The sequence below is a fragment of the Oncorhynchus mykiss genome, chromosome 11, assembly GCF_013265735.2.
Source record: "Oncorhynchus mykiss isolate Arlee chromosome 11, USDA_OmykA_1.1, whole genome shotgun sequence".
Lineage (NCBI taxonomy): Eukaryota > Metazoa > Chordata > Actinopteri > Salmoniformes > Salmonidae > Oncorhynchus > Oncorhynchus mykiss.
The window spans coordinates 10320631-10345168 of NC_048575.1; the positions used below are offsets into that span (position 1 = coordinate 10320631).

The following is a 24538-nucleotide window of genomic DNA, read 5'->3' on the forward strand; positions in this document are numbered from 1 at the left end:
GTGACGTATGAGCCTCCGTTTCCACTGTGCAGAATGTTTTTAAAATGAGCTTTTGATAAGGGATCACTCTAAGAAGTAGTGGTACATGAAGTTTATTGCGTTGTGTGCGAAAATATCCTCCCTTAATGTTGTTTTGAGTTAGATCTGGTGCTTTTGCTTTAATGTTCAAACTAATTAGATGTAAATTAATGAATTACTTATTTTTTTGTCTTTCTTTAATTAGTTGAATTAGTCCTATTGTCTCTGGTTTTGCCCAGTTGTTGGCGGTATCTGTCCTGTATCCGTTCGTCTGTGTATTCATACTAGTGGCGGTCCATACTGTATACCAGTCGGTCAAAGATGGACAGTAGAAGCAGTAGATGTTTTGGCTGCAACATAGGTTTCATTTAATTAGGCCTATTATGTAAAGGCACATCGATTTCTGTTAGTAAACCAGCTGGCTAGTGGCTCAGACATGTGGACAAAGAGAGGCCCTCACAGCATTCAAACAAATTCACATTTTCCTCTAAAGCAGGTCCGTGTTTCATGTATGGCCTCCTATGTCACATGTAAGGCCCTGTTTCTGCCGGGACTCAAAACACCCTTTGTCTACCACAGCGGAGATTTCAAAAGGCAACTTCCCCACAAACCGTATAGAAAACATGACAAAGAATAACTTTTAGCCTTGGCCTCCGCTGACGATTTAACATTTGATGTGATACCTTTGCTGCCATGCTATGCTACCTGGAGGCAAATGTAGATTTGTATCATCCAATTGCCGCCTGCATGTGTAACTTGTTAACGTTGCAAAAAAAAAAAAGGGAATTTCTAAGAGCACTTGTACAGTGTTTAAGTTGTTTAGCAAATGGGTTTGTTTAACCTCACGTTTTGTTGAATTTCACTTGAATTAATGAAATTATGCCCTCAACTTCATGCACCATGCCCACGAGAGAGAACGAGTGAGAGAGAGACACACACACACACACACACAAAATGGTTCCCTTCGGATTATTAAAACAATAACAAGCAGAGTTTCAAACCATATGCTTTAATCACTACCCACCTGCACTCGCTGGTAATTGATAATCACAACCAGTTTATCATGCAGCATGACAAACAGAGTGAAAGTGTCTTTATGTCTATCTCGTTTTTCAGAGATTGCTTGGCCATTTTTTAGGCTAAAATAAATATGGCAAAATATATGGCTCGTGTTGCTGCTGCCTTGGCTCAATGCTTATATTGGCAGTAGATGACATACCCTTGGTCTTAAAACACTGGGCTTTAAAACAATGCATCGGCAGTTGATTGTGGTTACATAATTGAAGAGCATACATATATTTTTTTTCATCCATTCCAGGATTTCTTGACATGGTGCCAGTAGCGGCTAGACTATAATAATCTTAGATTGTTTTGGGGCCTGCCACTTGGCTCCAGTACATTCTCATGTGTTCCGTTTTACTAGGCCTTTTTTTTCATCTGCCCAAAGCTGACGTTTCACACTTCAATATGCAACATCACAACTATTCCTTCAAACATTTAATCTACTTGTGTCTATCTATTATATGTAAACTATTGATGCCAGATGCCGGTATTAAGCTGTAACAATCAATTATATAAAACACACACTCCTGTTAATATCTCATGTAAATGACGGCAGTTACCAATGCAGACATTTATCTGAGACAACTACAGAAATGTCAGTACATTGGATTAATAAGGTTTGGCCAATATGGTGAGAGCGCGGTGTAAGGCCGTAGGTATGAAACGGTTAAGGAACCGTAAGTTATGTGCACAACGTCCCGGTTGCTCTCTTTCATGGGCCCCTCCGTTAGAGGCAGTAAACTGCCTTTATTCACACTGTGTCATGAGCCTCCCTGAAACTGAGCCCTGAGGAGTGTCTCCTGCTTTTTTATATATACACACACACACACACACACACACACACACACAGTTTGATCATAGTAGGCCTCCTTTGTTAAGCCATTGGCGCTTAAGTCTTTTTCACCTTGACGGCTGGACGAACCCGCCAGAATGTAGGGGACAGGGTTGAAGGGTGGACGAACCCGCCAGAGTGTAGAGGACAGGGTTGGATAATGGACGAACCCGCCAGAGTGTAGGGGACAGGGTTGGATAATGGACGAACCCGCCAGAGTGTAGGGGACAGGGTTGGATAATGGACGAACCCACCAGAGTGTAGGGGACAGGGTTGAAGGGTGGACGAACCCGCCAGAGTGTAGGTGACAGGGTTGAAGGGTGGACGAACCCGCCAGAGTGTAGGGGACAGGGTTGAAGGGTGGACGAACCCGCCAGAGTGTAGGGGACAGGGTTGAAGGGTGGACGAACCCGCCAGAGTGTAGGGGACAGGGTTGAAGGGTGGACGAACCCACCAGAGTGTAGGGGACAGGGTTGGATAATGGACGAACCCACGAGTGTAGGGGACAGGGTTGAAGGGTGGACGAACCCGCCAGAGTGTAGGGGACAGGGTTGAAGGGTGGACGAACCCGCCAGAGTGTAGGGGACAGGGTTGAAGGGTGGACGAACCCACCAGAGTGTAGGGGACAGGGTTGGATAATGGACGAACCCACCAGAATGTAGGGGACAGGGTTGAAGGGTGGACGAACCCACCAGAGTGTAGGGGACAGGGTTGGATAATGGACGAACCCACCAGAATGTAGGGGACAGGGTTGAAGGGTGGACGAACCCACCAGAGTGTAGGGGACAGGGTTGGATAATGGACGAACCCACCAGAATGTAGGGGACAGGGTTGAAGGGTGGACGAACCCACCAGAGTGTAGGGGACAGGGTTGGATAATGGACGAACCCACCAGAATGTAGGGGACAGGGTTGAAGGGTGGACGAACCCACCAGAATGTAGGGGAAGGGGTTGAAGGGTGGACGAACCCACCAGAATGTAGGGGACAGGGTTGGATAATGGACGAACCCACCAGAGTGTAGGGGACAGGGTTGGATAATGGATGAACCCACCAGAGTGTAGGGGACAGGGTTGGTAGGGGACAGGGTTGGATAATGGACGAACCCACCAGAGTGTAGGGGACAGGGTTGGATAGTGGACGGGATTAACACCATACACTGCAGTATGGAGTAGTCTGCCTCTCTGTGACTTCATTTGGCCGGCATAGCATACATAGCATTTGTAAACAAAGTGAGATCAGTCATATGTTTTAGTTAGTAGGCTATTGATAGCAAGATGAAGACCGATTTAATCCAAATTAAATGGGGAAACAGGGAGCCTAGTGGTTAGAGCGTTGGGCCAGTAACCGAAAGGATCGAATCCCCGAGCTGACAAGGTAAAAATCTGTCGTTCTCACTGTTCCTAGGCCGTCATTGTAAGTAAGAATTAGTTCTTAACTGACTTGCCTAGTTAAATAAAATAAAACATTTAAAAATTATAATTTGAGTCGCAGACCTCCAGTCTTGTCTGGATAAGCCCGCCCTTCAGACAGACCTCCGCAATGATGTTTTGTAATGCTTGTTGAATACACTGAATACTACTGTGTAACTGTCTCCCCCACCCAAACATCCTTAAACCAAAATAGACCATTGATAATTGCAGATGAATCCGATATTTATCTGTTTTAGTTCTAAGAAGGTTCCCTGAAATGCCGTGTGACATGTTTGTGAACTTTTTTGGGCTATGGGGTGTTTATTGTCAGGCTGAGATTTCAATACATTCAGGTCCATTCTTCTCTTTGTCAGCCAGTGACAAAGTAATACAGCAGAATTGGTAACACGACCAGATTTTCTTTCTTTCTTTTTCTTTCTTACTCTCTTGTCTCACTTGTTCTTTCACTATATCTCTCTCGCTTTCTCGATCTCTTTCTGTGAATCCTTTGTCTGGGGCTCATTTGCTCTGGGCTGCATCACCATTTCCTAACAGCAGAGATTTAGACCAGATTAGTCGACTCTACGGCATGGCATGGCACAGACAGTCAGGCAGTCAGTCAGACAGACCGACACAGACAAACAGACTTGCAGGCAGTCAGTCAGTCAGACAGACAGACAAACAGACTTGCAGGGAGTCATGCAGACAGGCAGGCAGTCAGACAGATTTGCTTATGTTTTTCGACCAGAAAGTGTGTGTCTGTGTCTGTGGTTGTGTGTGTGTGTGTGTGTGTGTGTGGTTGTGGTGGTGTGTGTGGTTTTGTGTGTGGTTGTGTGTGTTTGACAGGAAGGGAGGTTTTGAAGTGTAACAGGATGTAGCTGAGAGACGCAGGATCACGCCTCACTGGCGTTGTGACCAGCGCTGTGTCTCCCCTGACGATCTTGTCTGATGGTGTGTGTGTGTGTGTGTGTGTGTGTGTTCGAGAACTATTAGTTTTGTTGATGACTCATCCTAGCCTTATGTATGACAGTAAAGCTATACCTGGGCCAGAAACGCCGGCTCTGTAAAATGACTTAGAAAATATATCTAAGAATCCTTTGTCTCATTGTATTCGCCAACTTGGTTTCTAAGCCGAAATACATTCAAGGGGATCGTTCATGGGACTTCATGTTTGATGTTGTTCTCATAAACTTGATGAACCATTGTATTCAAAAAGGGATGACCATGAATAACAATGTGGATATCGCTGCATTCACGGTTTATGGAATATGTATCCACATGCACAAACTGAAACCCTGGAGCATTTAGTGACAGAAAAACCATAGCTGACAGGCAGGCTACCCAAAGGGCTTCATTGAGTGAGTTGATTACTCTTTACACGTGACTGAGAATGTCGTCTCACCAGAACTTTGTCTTTTCATTTGTCTGTGGTTACCATAACACAACCGTGTTGCAGAAGACACAGGAAGAATTCCCTCCCTCCCTACACACACACACACACACACACACACCACACACACATATATACACACACACACACACCACACACACACACACACACACACACACACATACATACACACACACACACAGTTGTTTTGAGCTGAACGTCCACAACCTCCTTGTGTTCTAGGTCCGGTATCAGACCATCCTGAACATGGCCTTTACATGACTGTGATGTCACCCATCACCTGGACATTACTGTGGCCCTAACGACTAACAGTCACATCCGCCATAGATTGACCCTGTGTTGTGGCACTAAAGACAGCGGTATCCTAGCACAATCTCCCTCTCTGGTCCAATGGTGGGTATACAAGGGATAGCGTTGATACCCAGGGGTGGGTGAGTGTGCCCAGGGAGTCTGAGGTGATCGCACTGGTAGCGGTGTGGAGGGACTGGAGGATGCCCGAAAAGCAGCCAGGGACGTCATTAGCCACAGGCCCATGGGCTAGTTGTTTCTAACCCATCTTCTCTTCGCCGCATCACTAATGAAGGCTTAGGTTCAGTAAAGGACGTGCTGGTTTAATGGAAGGGCTCCTAATGGGCTTCAGTGTTTTGTTTATGTGTTTTTGTGTCACCAGGTGCTCCCCAGGGCTCAATGTTGGGCCCTGTGAGTTTTGACTGTGGGGTCTCACAGGGCTGCTTTAGTATTCCCCATCCCGGTGATAGGCTGCCTGTCAAATAGGGTACATAGGTTCTCTACAGTTTTTTTTTTTTTTTTTTTTCAGGAATTGAAACTGGTTCATAGTTGTGAATTTCACTTTATTATTGTGGATTTCAGTAGACTGGGTACCTCCTTTTTGCACTCCACAATTAATTAACTTTCTTAGCCAATTTTTTGGGGGACAAAATTGTAGAAAATTATAGGCTGTGTGCTTGTCAGTCGTTATAGAACGTTCTAGAGCACCCTCATTGCAATCCCTGTGATACTGACAGTATTAGGTTGAGTCGACAACAGTGCAAGTAATGACTCATATGGGGGAAAAACATCCGATTTTCCTCAGTCATGAGACCGACAGGACCTGGCTCAGTGTTATTGTAACGTAGTAACATGGCACACGTTAAAGCAACATCCCCATATCTTCTCCATTCTCCCTGTAAACACATAGTACAGCAGCGTCTGGGCTGATACGGGCAGATGAACTGTCTCTGTGTCCTCCTCTCCGCTTAGCGACTTCCTGTTCTCGCGGTGAGATCATCAGCCTTGGCCAGGAAACTGCCCTGGCATGCAGACGCACTCTGCTTTGCATGTGGAGAGAGAGAGATCCTGACTCGGTGCATCAAAATGTCACCTGTAACTAATGGGAGCAAAGAGGAAGTCTGAGAGGTGCGGTTGTGCTCATAGACACAGCTGGATTTCAGTGTGTGAAGGGAGACATTCACAGTAAACCTGTTAAATGAAGCTTATTAAGATGTAGTTTTGAGGTGTAGGTTATTACCATGAACTATCTTGCATATTTTGCCCATTAGTGTGTGGAGGAATTGTTTTTCTGATGGTAGTAATTGAGGTGTGAAAGTAAAAAAGTAACCTGTCAAAATGAGTAAATGGCCTCCTACTGTGTTTTTGTTTCTAGAAAATGGTTGACACGTTTTTTGACAATAGATACACGGTCGATACTACACAATAGTTCAGCGCAGACTGTTTAGCTGAATCGTGAAACAAGCTGCCATTTACAAGGTTGTTCAAACTTCACTCAAGGCCTTGTTGCATCGGCGTTAGCGACTTTAGCATCTGAGTTTGTTTTGCATCTCTGTTGCCATTTGTTTGCCTGTATTGTGGTTATTATGCGATGACCCCACCGGGGGACTAATTATTGTAAACCCAGCTCTCGGCTCTCTCTAAGGAACAAGCGGGTAGGAAAACAAGTCTTCTCTTTCTCAGAACCTCACTCCCTCTCTTCTCTCTTCGCCTTCCTGCCTCCACTCGTCCCTCCCTCCCTCTCTCTTTCCCATTGGTATACTTCTGAGGCAGAAGACGGCAAACGGTGTGTTTTTTGTGTTGCATCAAAAAAAAGTATTTTGTATTTTAGTGCTGGTTGGTCCCTAAACGTTCAGCTTTATATTGTCACGTCTTTCTCAGTTGGGCTTTTTAAAGTGAACCTTTTTCTATTGGTGTGTCTGTGACTGTCTAGAAGACACCGCTGCCATGTTAGATTAGCCCGGACCTCATATGAAACAAGTCCCCTTCCCACCCTCCTCCACTACACAGGCAAGTGAGTGGAAGAGCAGTCTATCATTGAACAGGTATTTATGGGGATGTTCATTCTCAGGGAAGGGTATAATTTCCCCTTACTCTTGTTTTTTTGTGTTGACGTCGTGAATGAATCAGACGTTTTCCACCGTAGTTGTACTTCTCATCCTATAGGACCAGTCAGTTCACCTGCTGCACCACCTGAGTAATGTACACTGATTGTCTACCATGCTGCTACAGAGGACACTCGCATCAAATGTACTTTCATCTATCATGCAAATGTACAGCAAAGCCAACGTGATGACAAGTTGTCTCTCTTGTCTGAAACCAAAGCTCCTGTTGAAGACGCCGTGCTCCCTGAGCTGTCACGTGTCTCTCCTTCTCCTAACCCTGTCTCTCTCTCTCTCTCTCTCTCTCTCTCTCTCTCTCTCTCTCTCTCTCTCTCTCTCTCTCTCTCTCTCTCTCTCTCTCTCTCTCTCTCTCTCTCTCTCTCTCTCTCTCTCTCTCTCTCTCTCTGTGTGTCTCTCTCTCTCTCTCTCTCTCTCTCTCTCTCTCTCTCTCTCTCTCTCTCTCTCTGTGTGTCTCTGTCTCTCTCTCTCTCTCTCTCTCATTCTCTTTCATGAACAACAGGAGTTCTTTGAGCATGCCAAGCAGCTGTGGGACGATGAAGGCGTGAAGGCTTGCTTCGAGCGCTCCAACGAGTACCAGCTCATCGACTGCGCACAGTAGTGAGTACCCCCTGGGCCCCAACCCTCGTGCCCTCCCTTCCTCCACATCTCTCTCTTCCACTCTCGCCATTCTTTTCCCATTCCCCTTTCTCCTCTCTGCCCTTCTCTCCCCAACGCCCCTCTCCACCCTTCTCTCTTCCTCCCTGTCCATTTTCTCCCTCTGTCCTATCCCTTTATCGCTCTCCATTCCCCTTTCTCTTTCCATTCCTATACCTCCCTCCCATCCCTCTTTCTCTTTCCATTCCTATACCTCCCTCCCCATCCCTCTTTCTCTTTCCATTCCTCCCTCTTTCTCAAACTCCATCCTTTCCTCCTATATCCCTCTCCCCCATCCCTCTTTCCTCCTATATCCCTCTCCCTCTCCCCCATCCCTCTTTCCTCCTATAATCCCTCTCTCCCATCCCTCTTTCCTCCTATATCCCTCTCTCCCCATCCCTCTTTCCTCCTATATCCCTCTCTCCCCCATCCCTCTTTCCTCCTATATCCCTCTTTCCTCCTATATCCCTCTTTCCTCCTATATCCCTCTTTCCTCCCATATCCCTCACTCCCCCATCCCTCTTTCCTCCTATATCTCTCCCCCATCCCTCTTTCCTCCTATATCTCTCTCCCCCATCCCTCTTTCCTCCTATATCCCTCTCTCCCCCATCCCTCTTTCCTCCTATATCCCTCTTTCCTCCTATATCCCTCTCTCCCCCATCCCTGTGGACTCTCCATCTCTCCATGGACGTTGCGTGTCTCGCAGTCCGCTAACCCGAACCCCCAGAAGCCCACGTGCCAGGTGCCCTGTTGTGACGACCAAAAGACACGCACAGTTGCGTTCAGATAGTACCCTTAAGACCGTATGTTGAGACGCACGCTCCCGGTGAAGAGAGGAGAGGGCTTTTAGCGTTGTTCACAACACGTGTCTTTTACCCTCCACTGAGGTAACTGTGCTTTCAGGCTATTTCACCCAGTCACATTGATGTCCCCCAGTAAGGTAGCGCTACCTGGGGTTTAACATGTGGATCCCTTGGAGGCTTGGTCCAAATAACAATGTTTGTGTTCCATCTCAGGGTGCTGGCAATTACCGACTGAAATTCATACCACCCCAATATAATTTTTCTGGTTAGCGGTGCGTGAAGAAAACACACGCAGGCACACATGTATTGTTCTGCATAACTACTCATCCCCAAGTAACAGGTGACAACCCCTGTTGGAAGAATCTAGTGGAGAGGTTGTTGAAAGTACCTTAATTAAGCCAGTCCGGTTGTTTTACGTGTAAGGATATTCATTGTGTGTTACTCAAGCTTCCTCGTTAATGAAAGGTGGATTCCCTCTGAGAGGCAATTTCCATCCCATCACAGCCCTGGTTGCTCTCTCAACCAATGGTGCGTCTCCGTTGACTCTCCTCATGTGTCCTGGGCATTCTGATTGGCCTTTTAGACCTCATATATATAATCACCCATGGAGCTCTGACAAAGTCTTCCAAGTCCTCAGAGGTGCTCTTCAGGGAGTTTAATGGCACATAATGTTTTGGCTATTTGTGTATGTATGAATGTACACAGTACCAGTCAAAAGTTTGGACACACCTACTCATTCAAGGGTTTTAATTTATTTGTACTATTTTCTATGTTGTAGAATAATAGTGAAGACATCAAAATTATGATATAACACATACAGTTGAAGTCAGAAGTTTACATACACCTTAGCCAAATACATTTAAACTCAGTTTTTCACAATTCCTGACATTTAGTCCTAGTAAGTATTCCCTGTCTTAGGTCAGTTAGGATCACCACTTTATTTTAAGAATGTGAAATGCCAGAATAATAGTAAAGAGTGATTTATTTCAGCTTTTATTTTTTTCATCACATTCCCAGTTGGTCAGAAGTTTACATACACTCAATTAGTATTTGGTAGCATTGCCTTTAAATTGTTTAACTTGGATGAAAACATTTTGTTTTGCTTTGTTAATATAGCCTTCCACAAGCTTCCCACAATACGTTGGGTGAATTTTGGGCCATTCCTCCTGACAGAGCTGGTGTAACTGAGTCAGGTTTGTAGGCCTCCTCCCTGGCACCTTTTTTTTCAGTTCTGGCCTCACATTTTCTGTAGGATTGAGGTCAAGGCTTCGTGATGGCCACTCCAATATCTTGACTTTGTTGTCCTTATGCCATTTTGCCACAACTTTGGAAGTATGCTTGGAGTCATTGTCCATTTGGAAGACCCATTTGCGACCAAGCCTTAACTTCCTGACTGATTTCTTGAGATGTTGCTTCAATATATCCAACATAATTTTCCTTCTTCATGATTACATCTATTTTATGAAGTGCACCAGTCCCTCCTGCAGCAAAGCACCCCACAACATGATGCTGCCACCCACAACATGATGCTGAACCAGACTTGTGGAGGTCTATAATTTTTTTTCTGAGGTGTTGGCTGATATCTTTTGATTTCCCCATGATGTCAAGCAAAGAGGCACTGGGTTTGAAGTTAGGCCTTGAAATACATCCACAGGTACACCTCCAATTGACTCAAATTATGTCAATTAGCCTATCAGAAGCTTCTAAAGCCATGACATCATTTTCTGTAATTTTCCCAGCTGTTTAAAGGCACAGTCAACTTAGTGTATGTAAACTTCTGCCCCACTGTAATTGGGATACAGTGAATTATAAGCGAAATAATCTGTCTGTAAACAATTGTTGGAAAAGTTACCAACAATTGTTGGAAAAGTCATGCACAAAGTAGATGTCCTAACCGACATGCCAAAACTAAAGTTTGTTAACAAGAAATTTGTCAAGTGGTTGAAAAATGTGTTTTAATGACTCCAACCTATGTAAACTTCTGACAATCCCAGAACAACAGCAAAGGATCTTGCGAAGATGCTGGAGGAAATGGGTATATCCACAGTAAAACTAATCCTATATCGACATAACCTGCAAGGCCGCTCAGCAACGAAGAAGCCACTGCTCCAAAACCGCCACTAAAAAAAGACAGACTACAGTTTGCAACTGCACGTGGGGACAAAGATCATAGTTTTTGGAGAAATGTCCTCTGGTCTGATGAAACAAAAATAGTGAGGACCATCGTAATGACCATAATGACCATAGATTTGTTTGGAGGAAAAAGGGGTACGCTTGCAAGCCGAAGAACACCATCCCAACCGTGAAACACGGGGGTGGCAGCATCATGTTGTGGGTATGCTTTTCTGCAGGAGTGACTGGTGCACTTCACAAAATAGATGGCATCATGAGGAAAGAAAATTATGTGGCGATGTTGAAGCAACATCTCAAGATATGAGTCAGTCAGGAAGTTTAAGTTTGGTTGCAAATGGGTCTTCCAAATGGACATTGACCCCAAGCATATTTCCAAAGTTGTGGCAAAATGGCTTAAGGACAACAAAGTCAAGATATTGGAGTGGCCATCTCGAAGCCCTGACGTCAATCCTATAGAAAATTTGAGGGCAGAACTGAAAAAGTGTGCGCGAACAAGGAGGCCTACAAACCTGACTCGAGTACATCAGCTCTGTCAGGAGGAATGGGCCAAAATTCATCAAATATATTGTGGGAAGCTTGTGGAAGGCTACCCAATACATATGACCCAGGTTAAACAATTTAAAAGCAATGCTACCAAATACTAATTGAGTGTATGTAAACTTCTGACCCAGTGGGAATGTGATGAAATCAATCAAATATGAAATGAATCATTCTCTCTGATATTATTCTGACATTTCACATTGTTAAAATAAAGTGGTAATCCTAACTGACCTAAAACAGGGAATTTTTACTTGGATTAAATGTCAGGAATTGTGATCAACTGAGTTTAAATGTATTTGGCTAAGGTCTATGTAAACTCCCGACTTCAACTGTATACTATAGTATTTACTGTAGTGTCTTTGCGGACTGTAGTATACTGTAGTATTTACTGTATAGCACTGTAGTGTTTACTGTAGTGTTTCTGTGGACTGTAGTATACTGTATTTACTGTATTATTCTAAAGTACTGTATCATTTTTTTTGTTTTTTTGTGCATCTGCAGAACCCGACCCCTTATTAGATGATTATTTGACCCTCATTAATAACTATCCATTTCCATAGGCGACGGTAACGCCTATTATGTAACATACAGTCCAACATGTTGTTGTCGACGATGCGCTTGAATGAGAGTAGACAATATGTGACTCAAGGTTATGATTTCCATAGCTTTTGTTTAAGAGGAGCACTCCAGACACCACTTGGCTTGCTGCCCGAGTTCTAGTCTCTGATTGTGCTCCCCTCTTCGGTGTGAAGCAGTGTTTTATACCACCGGCAAGTTCTGTGACCATGAAATACACACAAGTTGTCCCTTTTCTAATCTCCAGTCAGTCAGAACGTGGCTGTGAGGTGTTTGGATTGGAGTGACATGAAATATGTGACGTCAGACCCCCTTGTTGTTCCTCTCCTAGGAAGACACACATTATGCTGAGGCTTACAGAAGGCAGATACACACCCGTCTAGTGTTTGTTCTGGCTAACTGTGTGTGTGCGTGCGTGTGCGCGCATTCACATATCGCTCAATGCCATGACGCACAGTAGCTCCACTGTATCCATGTTTAACAGCTCTATCTCGTTTCCATTGACAATATCTCTGCCTTCTGTATACTGAAACAAAGGGACACCCGTTGGGGCTAGGAGGAGGAAACCGTTATCTGTTAGGGTCCATAACTGACGCTTAGCTCTAAGTTAGCATGACAGCGCATTTCAACCTCTGTTCCTGTCCATTTAGCCGTAGCTAGCAGGATAACGTGTTGTTTCTAGTCTGCTCACTTTGTTTGGCCTTAAAGGTAGATTCCGCGATTATGATGTCATTGTACACAGCTGGTAGACAAACGTCAACACTGCCAAGGCTGCCACTATTGGCTGTTTGAAATCTGTTGATGTCGGTAAGCAGGAAGACGCCCCTCTGTTTTGATGATGTCATATTGCTGGGTCTTTAAGTCGTGATTGTCCATTGGTGGCTGGTTCACAGAATCAGAACCAGCATCTACGTGGTGCTATTCTTAGGTCCTCCAATGAACGTGTAAAGCAATGGAAACTGCTGAGCAATCAGTGCTCACTAGCACCCCCTTGTTCTGTTAGCTGCTGCCATCTCTCCAGCCCCAATTGAAACGCAAAATGATTATAGGCCGATCCAAGTGCTTGTGTCAAAGAGGAGGCCCATATTGACGTTCCACAATCCTATAAGCCAGTCAATACCGACTGTATATTGTACATGTAGGGCTGTTTTGGGAGGAGGGGTAGATCAATTTTCAGCATTTGAATTGATTTCAATGTTCTGTTCCATTGCCTAGTCCGTTGGAGCCTTTGGGCCATGCAATGAAGCATCGTTGTTTGGAAAAGCCCATGAATGTCATGGAATGGCTCGTTTGTTTCATTCCACTTTGTTTACTCATTAGTGTTTGTTGTCCAGAGTTTGACTCAACTTGTTCTAAAGTAAAGTGTCTTGACGTTTCAACTTTACTTTGTACTTGTAGCACCCTGTATCAATACAACACAGTCAGTTGTGGGTATATTACACAATTAAAACAGCAGTGAACAAATTGCTATTTACAAAACTATATATATATATATATATATATATATATATATATATATATATATATATATATATATATATATATATATATATATATATATATATATATATATAACAACCTGATATAGGGATGCAGTCCAACATTTTAACTTGCCAACAACAACCATACCAAAGATCCTGACATTCGTTTAGTTTTCTATACAATACTGTGCTGTAGCTCGAGAGCTAGCATCTAGAGGCACTTCCCTTTGTGTACCATGGAGTTGATCCCATAGATTGCTGTACGTTTCAGTAACTGATATCATACCAGTACTCAAGAATTCCTCCCTCGACAGGTAATCTCGGCTTCAGGCCACTTCATCCTGATATACAAAACTCCAATGATTTAAGCCCGTCAAAATGGATGCCTTCAACCTGTGACTTAACGTTTGAATTTTGCTTAAAAACAACATGGTCATGCAAACATATACACACAGGGGCGCAACTTTGACAGGGGACGGGGGACATGTCCCCCCAGTTTTATCATTGCTATGCAATACAAAACGAGGCAACGGTGTGCTTTAGGAACTTGCTAATGCCTCTGAACGGTCGGGTAGGCTGTTTGGACTGTTTATCCGACTTGGGGGGGGGGGGGGGGGGGAATAAGAATAATGCCGCCCTCCCACTTCTAAAACCAAAGTTGCGCCCCTGTATACACACAACAACTGTATGTTGTACTCTCAAAGCTACACGGTAACTCCTGTCGGCTGTGTCACTGATACTGGTAGCCTAGTGGTTAAAGCGTTGGGCCAGTAACCGAAAGGTTGCTGGATCGAATCCCCGAACTGACAAGGTAAAAATCTGTTGTTCTGCTCCTGAGCAAGGCAGTTAACCCACTGTTCCCTGGGTCCCGAAGACGTGGATGTCGATTAAGGCAGCTCCCCGAACCTCTCTGATTCAGAGGGTTTGGGTTAAATGCGGAAGACACATTTCAGTTGAAGGCATTCAGTTGTACAACTGATTAGGGTCCCACTTTCCGTGGTCATGTATTTGATAGCTACCACCTCCAAAACATTAGTGCTAGCATGGTAAGTGTTAGCACGATAGATGTCATCATTAGCTTAGCACAGTGGTGTGTGTGTGCTCATTAGCATTAGCATGCTAAAGCTGTAGATCCTGGTGTGTGTGCTCATTAGCATGCTAAAGCAGTGTGCGCTAGCTGCAGATCCTGGTTGTTTGCTCAGTAGGCAGTAGGAAGCAGAGGACACTGTTGATGTTGCAGGCTGATAAGGCCTTAATATAGTCCTGTGGGAGCACAATAGGTGCCCTGTTCTGGCTGGCCTGTTCTGTTTCTAGCTCGGCGAGAGCATTGTGTGTACACAAACCCTGCACTCCCTCTCCAGGCCAGCCCTAGTTGATCTAGATGGTCCTATGTGGAGACTCCCAAGTGCACAGTTTTTTTTTTTCCCTGCCCAAACCAGATTGTAAGCAGCCTTTAGTTGAGTTTACGTTTCTGTCTCCGCTGTATTTCAAACTGCGCCACTGTCTGCCCAATGAACGTTATTGTTTTTGTTTTGTTGACGAAGCGGAGGTGAGGAGCGTCGCACAATTACAGTACATATTCTGTTGTTCTATCAGTGATGTCATGGGGGAAAAGCACTTGTTTGCAATAACGTCTTTGTTGTAATATTGCAAACGGATTTGACCATTTAAGGCTTCCAGCTTTAAAGATATTATCCGGTACTCTTGTATACCTTTTAGCCAGTAGTTCTGAAAGTAGTGCTCACGAGCCAAAAGTGGTCCCCTAAAATTGTGTACTACATCACATACAGTGGGGCAAAAAAGTATTTAGGCAGTTATTTTCCACCATAATTTGCAAATAAATTCATTAAAAATCCTATAATGTGATTTTCTGGATTTTTTTTCCCTAATTTTGTCTGTCATAGTTGAAGTGTACCCATGATGAAAATTACAGGCCTCATCTTTTTAAGTGGGAGAACTTGCACAATTGGTGGCTGACTAAATACTTTTTTGCCCCACTGTATGTGCACCACGTCATTGCTCTCTTACTCTGCTGTGTGGGTCTTGCTAGCTCTGACTCAAATGGCGAGGGGCTGAAACTCGAATTGCTGGCCAACTCGAATTGCTGGCCAACTCGAGGGCTGGCCCACTCGAGGGCTGGCCCACTCGAGGGCTGGCCAACATGGGGAAAATGTAAGGGAAATGGCACCGCACACCTTCCAGAAAACAGATGCTTTCAAACTAGGAATTTCTTGGCTAATTGAGGCACAGATGTAGGATCTTAATTTGATCACCCTGTTGCAGGAGAACTTTATCATTTCCACTTTGGCATTTCAGACTTGAAAAATGTATCAACCCTACAAAAATGTCCATTATTATAATCTACATAATAATTTCTATTGTTGCAGGAATATTTTCCAAAACGGGAGGTTTGAAAAAAGACGTACTAGTCCCCAACTCTGGTGATCTAGTGCTTTTGGAATTGGCTTTGGCTGAACGCGTATACCCTGAAAAACTAGTATTGAGATTTCAATCTGAGATCAATTAATGTTCTGATTGTGGCGTTCACCAGTTATGCCAATAAATTCAGGAATATCAGACTTCCTATGTACATTTGCCATACAAGGGCTTCCTCGAAGATTGTGCAATGCAGCCAAATGACTCAGTACAGTTGAATTCAACCACACACTGTGCCATTGTTCTATGATACAGATGCCTTATCTTAATTTGATCATCCTGTTGTTGCAGAAAGCGCGCTCAAATTAAGATCTTAAATATGTAGTGTTCATGTTGTTCTTCCGTTGTGCTGGATTTCTTCCAGATTATACAACGAGGAGCACCCGGGGTCAAGTGTGTAGCCTGGCCACCGGAGGTCCTCTGTAGATCAGTTTGTAGAGCGTGACGCTTCCAATGCCGGGATAGTTGGTTCGTTTCCCAGGACCACCCATACATAGAAACTGTGTGCACGCGTGACTGTAAATAGCTTTGGATAAAAGCATCTTGCTAAACGGCAAATACTGCATAATGTCTTATTGCCCTTATATGGCCTGTCTCGTTTTGATGATCATTGCAGTTGTTAGTTCTATTTAATTCTGTGGTTGGACCCTGGTGGTTTGCAACACTAGGGTGGTTCTGACTCCTGCATGAGCCACATATACTGGGCATACAGTTAAATACATAAAAATTACAATATCATGATAATGACGTATTCTATGACCCAGTATAAATGGTACAATCTGTAGGGTGTCCAATCAAAAACACACATTTTGACCAATGGGTAAAATGTAGGTAATTATGTAGATACTACTCTATGAAAAACGAATGTTCTAAACCTAATCTCTCTATCATTATCCGTTCAAAAGTTATTGGAGTTTTTCCCTTGTAGGATGGCTAGAATTAGGATGGCTAGAATTAGGGTGACTAAATCAATGGAGGCCAGAGGAGAAAAAAAGTGGTAACAAATCTGGAAAATAGCATTGAGTCTGCTAGGCTGGATGCTGTGCGAGAGTTGATGCTAACTGACAGGCTCACCGTTGAACTCATCTTTCTTCTCGAATCCAGAGGACATAAAACAATATAGAGGTAAGATACATATAAAGTCGATTTTAGATTTGGCATATCTGTGTGTTTTAAGTTAGAGATATAATTTTTTTTTGCATGGGCTGCATCTCAATCTGCCGATGTCGGCCTTCCGCATCTGCAGTGGAAGGTGGCAGAGCTACAGCTCTGTTTGTCAGACTAGGAGACATCCCGGAAATCGGTCTTCTCACAAAAACATATTTCGCGTCCATTTGGGCTACAAAATAATCGGACCCCTCTATGACAAGATGAAACTCTCACAAACAGGATTAGAGGTCGACCGATTAATCGGAATGGCCGATTTCAAGTTTTCATAACAATCGGTATTTTGGACACCGATTTGGATTATTATTATTTTTTTTTATGGATTTTTTTTAAATTTTTACACCTTTTTATTTAATCTTTATTTAACTAGGCAAGTCAGTTAAGAACACATTCTTATTTTCAATGACGGCCTAGGAACGGTGGGTTAACTGCCTTGTTCAGGGGCAGAACGACAGATTTTCACCTTGTCAGCTCGGGGGATTCAATCTTGCAACCTTACAGTTAACTAGTCCAACGCTCTAACCACCTGATTACGGAAGCTTTACTGTTACACTGGCAATACTAAAGTGCCTGTAAGAACATCCAAAAGTCAAAGGTTAATGAAATACAAACTGTATAGAGAGAAATAGTCCTATAATTCCTATAATAACTACAACCTAAAACTTCTTACCTGGGAATATTGAAGACTCATGTTAAAAGGAACCAGCAGCTTTCATATGTTCTCATGTTCTGAACAAGGAACTGAAACGTTAGCTTTCTTACATGGCACATATTGCACTTTTACTTTCTTCTCCAACACTTTGTTTTTGCATTATTTAAACCAAATTGAACATGTTTCATTATTTATTTGAGGCTAAATTGATTTTATTGCTGTATTATATTAAGTTAAAATAAGTGTTCATTCAGTATTGTTGTAATTGTCATTATTACAAATACATTAAAAAAATCGGACAATTTAATTTTTTATTTTTTGGTCCTCCAATAATCAACATCGGCATTGAAAAATCAAAGTCAGGCGACCTCTCTAAACACGATGGTGTTCTCCGTTTTGCTCTATGACCTCTAAGTGTCACGGGAAGGTAACCTGGTGAATGGGGCATTTCCACATCAAAGGTGTAGGGATAATTCCACAAATATATTTTTTTCTGATCTTTCGTATATCTCTCAGATTTAGGACAGACGCTTCAAAACAAACTTCCTTTCGATTTATTTTTGGACGAACTGTTTTTCCATGTATGAGTCTGTTAATCAATGTGTTTCTATTGAATTATATATATTAAGCTACAGGGGTCTTAAAATTAAAAATCAAATGGCTAAAAGATCCATGGTATGACCATCTTAAAACAATTCCATATGTCAGTTTAGTATAAACCCAACCCCGGGCCTTATTACTGAATGATATGTTAGCTTATGATAAACCCAACCCCGGGCCTTAATAATGAATGATATGTTAGCTTAGTATGAACCCAACCCCGGGCCTTATTACTGAATGATATGTTAGCGTATGATAAACCCAACCCCGGGCCTTATTACTGAATGATATGTTAGAGAAAGACCCCACTGAACTGTTCAGAACATGAAGAATCATATTTGTCTTGGTGACATTTAATTTCTAAAATGTTTATTTTGATTTAACCCTTATTTTACTAGGTAAGTTGACAGAACACATTCTCATTTACAGCAACGACCTGGGGAATAGTTACAGGGGAGAGGAAGGGGGATGAATGAGCCAATGGTGAAATTTATTTTATAACGTAAGGAAGGGAAATTTCATCACCAAAGTGCATTTTCACCCACTCTGGGCGGGGAATTGCCAGGGACCACATAATACAATATTATTACAATACTTTGGTGCCGATACAATATGTATTGAGATTCGATGTTCCAAACATATTGCTCACCATATGTCTGCAAGAGACAGCCATGAGAAAACATGTTTGTTTTTTTTATCAGTCATGGAAATAAAAGTTAAAAGAATAAATAATAATTGGCTCGCTTTAAAAAGAAGATGGAGCACTGACTATGAAGGGAAAAATACTGGAGTTTTGGTGCAGTTACAGCCAACTAGTGCAACAATAACGATACGATACCCTACATTATCCAGAATAATATCCCGATTTTGTAACTTTATCGTTTTTCTTTTTTGATCACTTCTTTGGGCAGAGTGAGGTGCACACCCTACAATATGGCCTGGAATCAGAAACAAGTACATTTACACATACTGTACTCAGACTTTTACTTGGTGACATGGTGCTGTTAGTGATAGACAACATTTAGAGACAGAATATTCTCACAGAGGAGTTTACATGAAGTTTACATACATTATATACAAAATAATCTGAACAAAAATATAAACGCAACATGGAACAATTTCAACCATTTCACTGAGTTACAGTTCATTTAAGGAAATCAGTCAATTGAAATAAATGTGTTATACCCTATGAATATCTGGGAAGGGGCACAGCCATGGATGGGCCCGGGAGGTCATAGGCCCACACACTGGGGAGCCAGGCCCAGCCAATCAGAATATGTTTTTCCCCACAAAAGGGCTTTATTACAGACAGAAATGCTCCTCAGTTTCATCAGCTGTCCAGGTGGCTGGTCTCAGACGATCTCACAGGTGAAGAAGCCGGATGTGGAGGTCCTGGGCTGGCGTGGTTACACGTGGTCTGCGGTTGTGAGGCCGGTTGGACTTACTGCCAAATTCTCCAAAACAACTTTGGAGGTGGCTTATGGTGGAGAAATTAACAATACATTATCTGGCAACCGCTCTGGTGGACATTCCTGCAGTCAGCATGCCAGTTGCACAATCCCTAAAAACTTGAAACATCTGAGGGACTGTGTTGTGTGACACAACTGCACATTTTAGAGTGGCCTTTTATTGCCCCCAGCACAAGGTGCACCTGTGTAATGATCATGGTGTTTAATCTGCTTCTTGATATGCCACACCGGTACATGTGGATGGATTATCTTGACAAAGGAGAAATGCTCACTAACAAAGATGTAAACAAATTTGTGTGCAAAATTTGAATGGGAAAAAAATAAGAGATTAGGACCGTAGCATAGGACCGTAACATAGGACCGCAGCATAGGACCATAGCATTTCACCATTGGGTAAAAATCACAAAATTTCAGCTAAAAGTGTGTTTTAATTTAGAAAATCTGTTCCCACGAATAAAACAAGACATGATCGTGTCTCAATATAATCAAGATATAAAATTATTGTTATTTTGAAATAGTCTATTTTGGGGTTTAGTTGTGGTCAACCATAAAGACAGATTAGGAGCATAGCACCACAAAGACAGATTAGGAGCACAGCACCATAAAGACAGATTAGGAGCATAGCACCATAAAGACAGATTAGGAGCATAGCACCATAAAGACACATTAGGAGCATAGCATATGACCATAAAGACACATTAGGAGCATAGCACCACAAAGACAGATTAGGAGCATAGCACCACAAAGACAGATTAGGAGCACAGCACCATAAAGACACATTAGGAGCATAGCATATGACCATAAAGACACATTAGGAGCATAGCACCACAAAGACAGATTAGGAGCATAGCACCACAAAGACAGATTAGGAGCACAGCACCATAAAGACACATTAGGAGCATAGCACCATAAAGACATTAGGAGCATAGCATATGACCATAAAGACAGATTAGGAGCATAGCACCATAAAGACAGATTAGGAGCATAGCACCATAAAGACACATTAGGAGCATAGCATAGCACCATAAAGACAGATTAGGAGCATAGCACCACAAAGACAGATTAGGAGCATAGCACCATAAAGACACATTAGGAGCATAGCATAGCACCATAAAGACAGATTAGGAGCATAGCACCACAAAGACAGATTAGGAGCATAGCACCACAAAGACAGATTAGGAGCACAGCACCATAAAGACACATTAGGAGCATAGCACCATAAAGACACATTAGGAGCATAGCACCATAAAGACATTAGGAGCATATGACCATAAAGACACATTAGGAGCATAGCATAGCACCATAAAGACAGGTTAGGAGCATAGCACCATAAAGACACATTAGGAGCATAGCACCATAAAGACACATTAGGAGCATAGCACCATAAAGACAGATTAGGAGCATAGCACCATAAAGACACATTAGGAGCATAGCATAGCACCATAAAGACAGATTAGGAGCATAGCACCACAAAGACAGATTAGGAGCATAGCACCACAAAGACAGATTAGGAGCACAGCACCATAAAGACACATTAGGACCATATCATAACACTATAAAGACACATTAGGACTGTATCATAGGACAGATTAGGACCGTATCATAGGACAGATTAGGACCGTATCATAGGACAGATTAGGACCGTATCATAGGACAGATTAGGACCGTAGCATAGGACAGATTGGGACCGTATCATAGGACAGATTGGGACCGCATCATAGGACAGATTGGGACCGTATCATAGGACAGATTGGGACTGTATCATAGGACAGATTAGGACCGTATCATAGGACAGATTGGGACTGTATCATAGGACAGATTGGGACCGTATCATAGGACAGATTGGGACCGTATCATAGGACAGATTGGGACCGTATCATAGGACAGATTGGGACCGTATCATAGGACAGATTGGGACCGTAGCATAGGACAGATTGGGACCGTAGCATAGGACAGATTAGGACCGTAGCATAGGACAGATTAGGACCGTATCATAGGACAGATTAGGACCGTAGCATAGGACAGATTAGGACCGTATCATAGGACAGATTGGGACCGTATCATAGGACAGATTAGGACCGTATCATAGGACAGATTAGGACCGTATCATAGGACAGATTAGGACCGTAGCCTGGGACAGATTAGGACCGTAGCATGGGACAGATTAGGACCGTAGCATGGGACAGATTAGGACCGTAGCATGGGACAGATTAGGACCGTAGCATGGGGCAGATTAGGACCGTAGCATAGGACAGATTGGGACCATAACACCATGAAGACATACTTGGAGATGACTACTCTGTGACTCATTCAGTATCTATGTGTGTACATGCGTATCTGTGCCTGTCTGCTTCTCTGAGTGTGTTTGTGTACGTGTTTCTGTTTCCGTCTGTGCGCATGCGTGCATCAGGAGAGAGAGAGAGAGAGAATATGCAGGAACAGCTGGAGAGCAGAACAGCTGGCAGCAGCCCTGTATTTTAGGCCCCAGCCAGCGCCTGTGGACTTCTGTCCACTACTCCTCCTCTTTCTCATCCCCCCTCCTCTCCTCGGGGTCTCCCCCCCCCCCAGCTCCTCAGAGCTTATGTAAACGAGCTGGGGCGAGCTGGAGCTATTTTTAGCAGTGCGGAGTTGCAGAGCACAGGCTGGCTGCAGGGTCACGTGGCTGTGTGGCCAAATCAAAGGGAGGAACCCACCAATAGGCTGTAGACAAAGGAAGGTCAGGCACACACACACACACAGAGAGAGGTGGTCTGCACACATACACATTTAACAGACACACACACACACAACACACATACTAGGTACTGTAGTAGTACATGGGTCTTTGAGCACACACACACATACATGCGTACATACATGCATACTGTACACACACACTCATAGACTGTACTACTTACATACACATATATATATAAAATGTTCTCTGGTCTTTAGTGCACACACTAGCATAAACACATACCCACACCCACCCTTACTGAGAAGGTGAGACAGTGCACATATAGATTGCTTTGCTTGTGCACTCACACAGTCCTGCCAAACATTCAACTCAATCAAGCCACACGGGCTGAAGGCCTTAGGAGAGGATATCATTGTGACACCAGCTCTGATTATAGCAAAACAAACACACCACACACACACACGTTTGTGGTGCTACTGGATAGGGATAGGTGGCCCCTAGAGGAATGTGTGTGTGTGCTTGCAGACAGCTCATCCTTGTGTGAAGCCCCCAGTGCCTTCCACCCCCTCCTCTATCACTCAGGCGTGTGTGTGTGTGTGTGTGTGTGGTAGCCGTCTTAGGAAAGTGGAGGGGATGGCACCACACAGACTAGACATACAGAACAGAGCATTTGTCATATGCATGTAACTCACGCACTAATACTCAGTCACACACCAATGCTCTGAAGATATTCTGCTTCTTAGAATGATATAGTCGTGGCCTAAAATATTGGCACCCTTGCAATTTTTTCAAATATTGGCACCATTTCTTCCAGAAAACGGTTGAAATTAAAATATCTATTGATATCCAAGTATGTATGTCTTTGGTTTGCAGTGCAACCAAACCCAAATATCTGAATAATTTACTAAATGTTAGCTTATTCCACAAAGAAATCCTAAAATGGGCCCGGACAATATTATTTGCACCTTCAAGAAGTTAGAAATATCGCTAATTCAACCAGTTTGAATATAGAAATGGACTCATTCTTCTGTTTTGTGTCACTGTGTGTACCGTAAATGAGCATGATGGAGAAAACAAACACAACCAGAGAATGATCTGAGGAGGTCAGACACAAGATTGTAGCCAAGCATGGACAATCTCAAGGCTACAAGTCCATCTCCAAAGACCTTGATGTTCCTGTTTCCACCGTACGTAATGTTATCAAGAGGTTTAAGGCCCCTGCCACTGTAACCAACCTCACTGGACGTGGCCTAAAGAGAGACCTTGATGTTCCTGTTTCCACCGTACGTAATGTTATCAAGAGGTTTAAGGCCCCTGCCACTGTAGCCAACCACACTGGACGTGGACTAAAGAGAGACCTTGGTGTTCCTGTTTCCACCGTACGTAATGGTATCAAGAGGTTTAAGGCCCCTGCCACTGTAGCCAACCTCACTGGACGTGGCCTAAAGAGAGACCTTGATGTTCCTGTTTCCACCGTACGTAATGTTATCAAGAGGTTTAAGGCCCCTGCCACTGTAGCCAACCACACTGGACGTGGACTAAAGAGAGACCTTGGTGTTCCTGTTTCCACTGTACGTAATGGTATCAAGAGGTTTAAGGCCCCTGCCACTGTAGCCAACCACACTGGACGTGGACTAAAGAGAGACCTTGGTGTTCCTGTTTCCACCGTACGTAATGGTATCAAGAGGTTTAAGGCCCCTGCCACTGTAGCCAACCACACTGGACGTGGACTAAAGAGAGACCTTGGTGTTCCTGTTTCCACCGTACGTAATGGTATCAAGAGGTTTAAGGCCCCTGCCACTGTAGCCAACCACACTGGACGTGGACTAAAGAGAGACCTTGGTGTTCCTGTTTCCACCGTACGTAATGGTATCAAGAGGTTTAAGGCCCCTGCCACTGTAGCCAACCACACTGGACGTGGACTAAAGAGAGACCTTGGTGTTCCTGTTTCCACCGTACGTAATGGTATCAAGAGGTTTAAGGCCCCTGCCACTGTAGCCAACCACACTGGACGTGGACGCAAGATAACTTGATGGAAGATCGCAGCAAAGCATTGTTCCAATGGTGGAGAAAGCATCTCAATCAACTGCCACACAGATTCAAGCTGAACTTCAGACACAAAGTACGACAGTTTCAACTCACACCGTCCGTCACCAACTCAATGAAAGGGGGTTTATATGGTAGGAGACCCAGGAGGACCCCACTGCTGAGAGAGAGAGACATAAAA

The 24538-nt window shown here is 43.6% G+C and overlaps 1 protein-coding gene across 5 annotated transcripts in view; it reads left to right on the plus strand.

The window, feature by feature from the left end:
• LOC110535248 (guanine nucleotide-binding protein G(olf) subunit alpha) overlaps window positions 1-24538 on the plus strand; it is a 61795-nt gene that overhangs the window by 14746 nt on the left and 22511 nt on the right. For all 5 annotated transcript variants that reach the window (XM_036934813.1, XM_036934814.1, XM_036934815.1 and 2 more), the window contains exon 5: window positions 7644-7741. In XM_036934813.1, the coding sequence (XP_036790708.1) occupies window positions 7644-7741 (98 nt within the window). The remainder of the gene's footprint in view (window positions 1-7643; window positions 7742-24538) is intronic.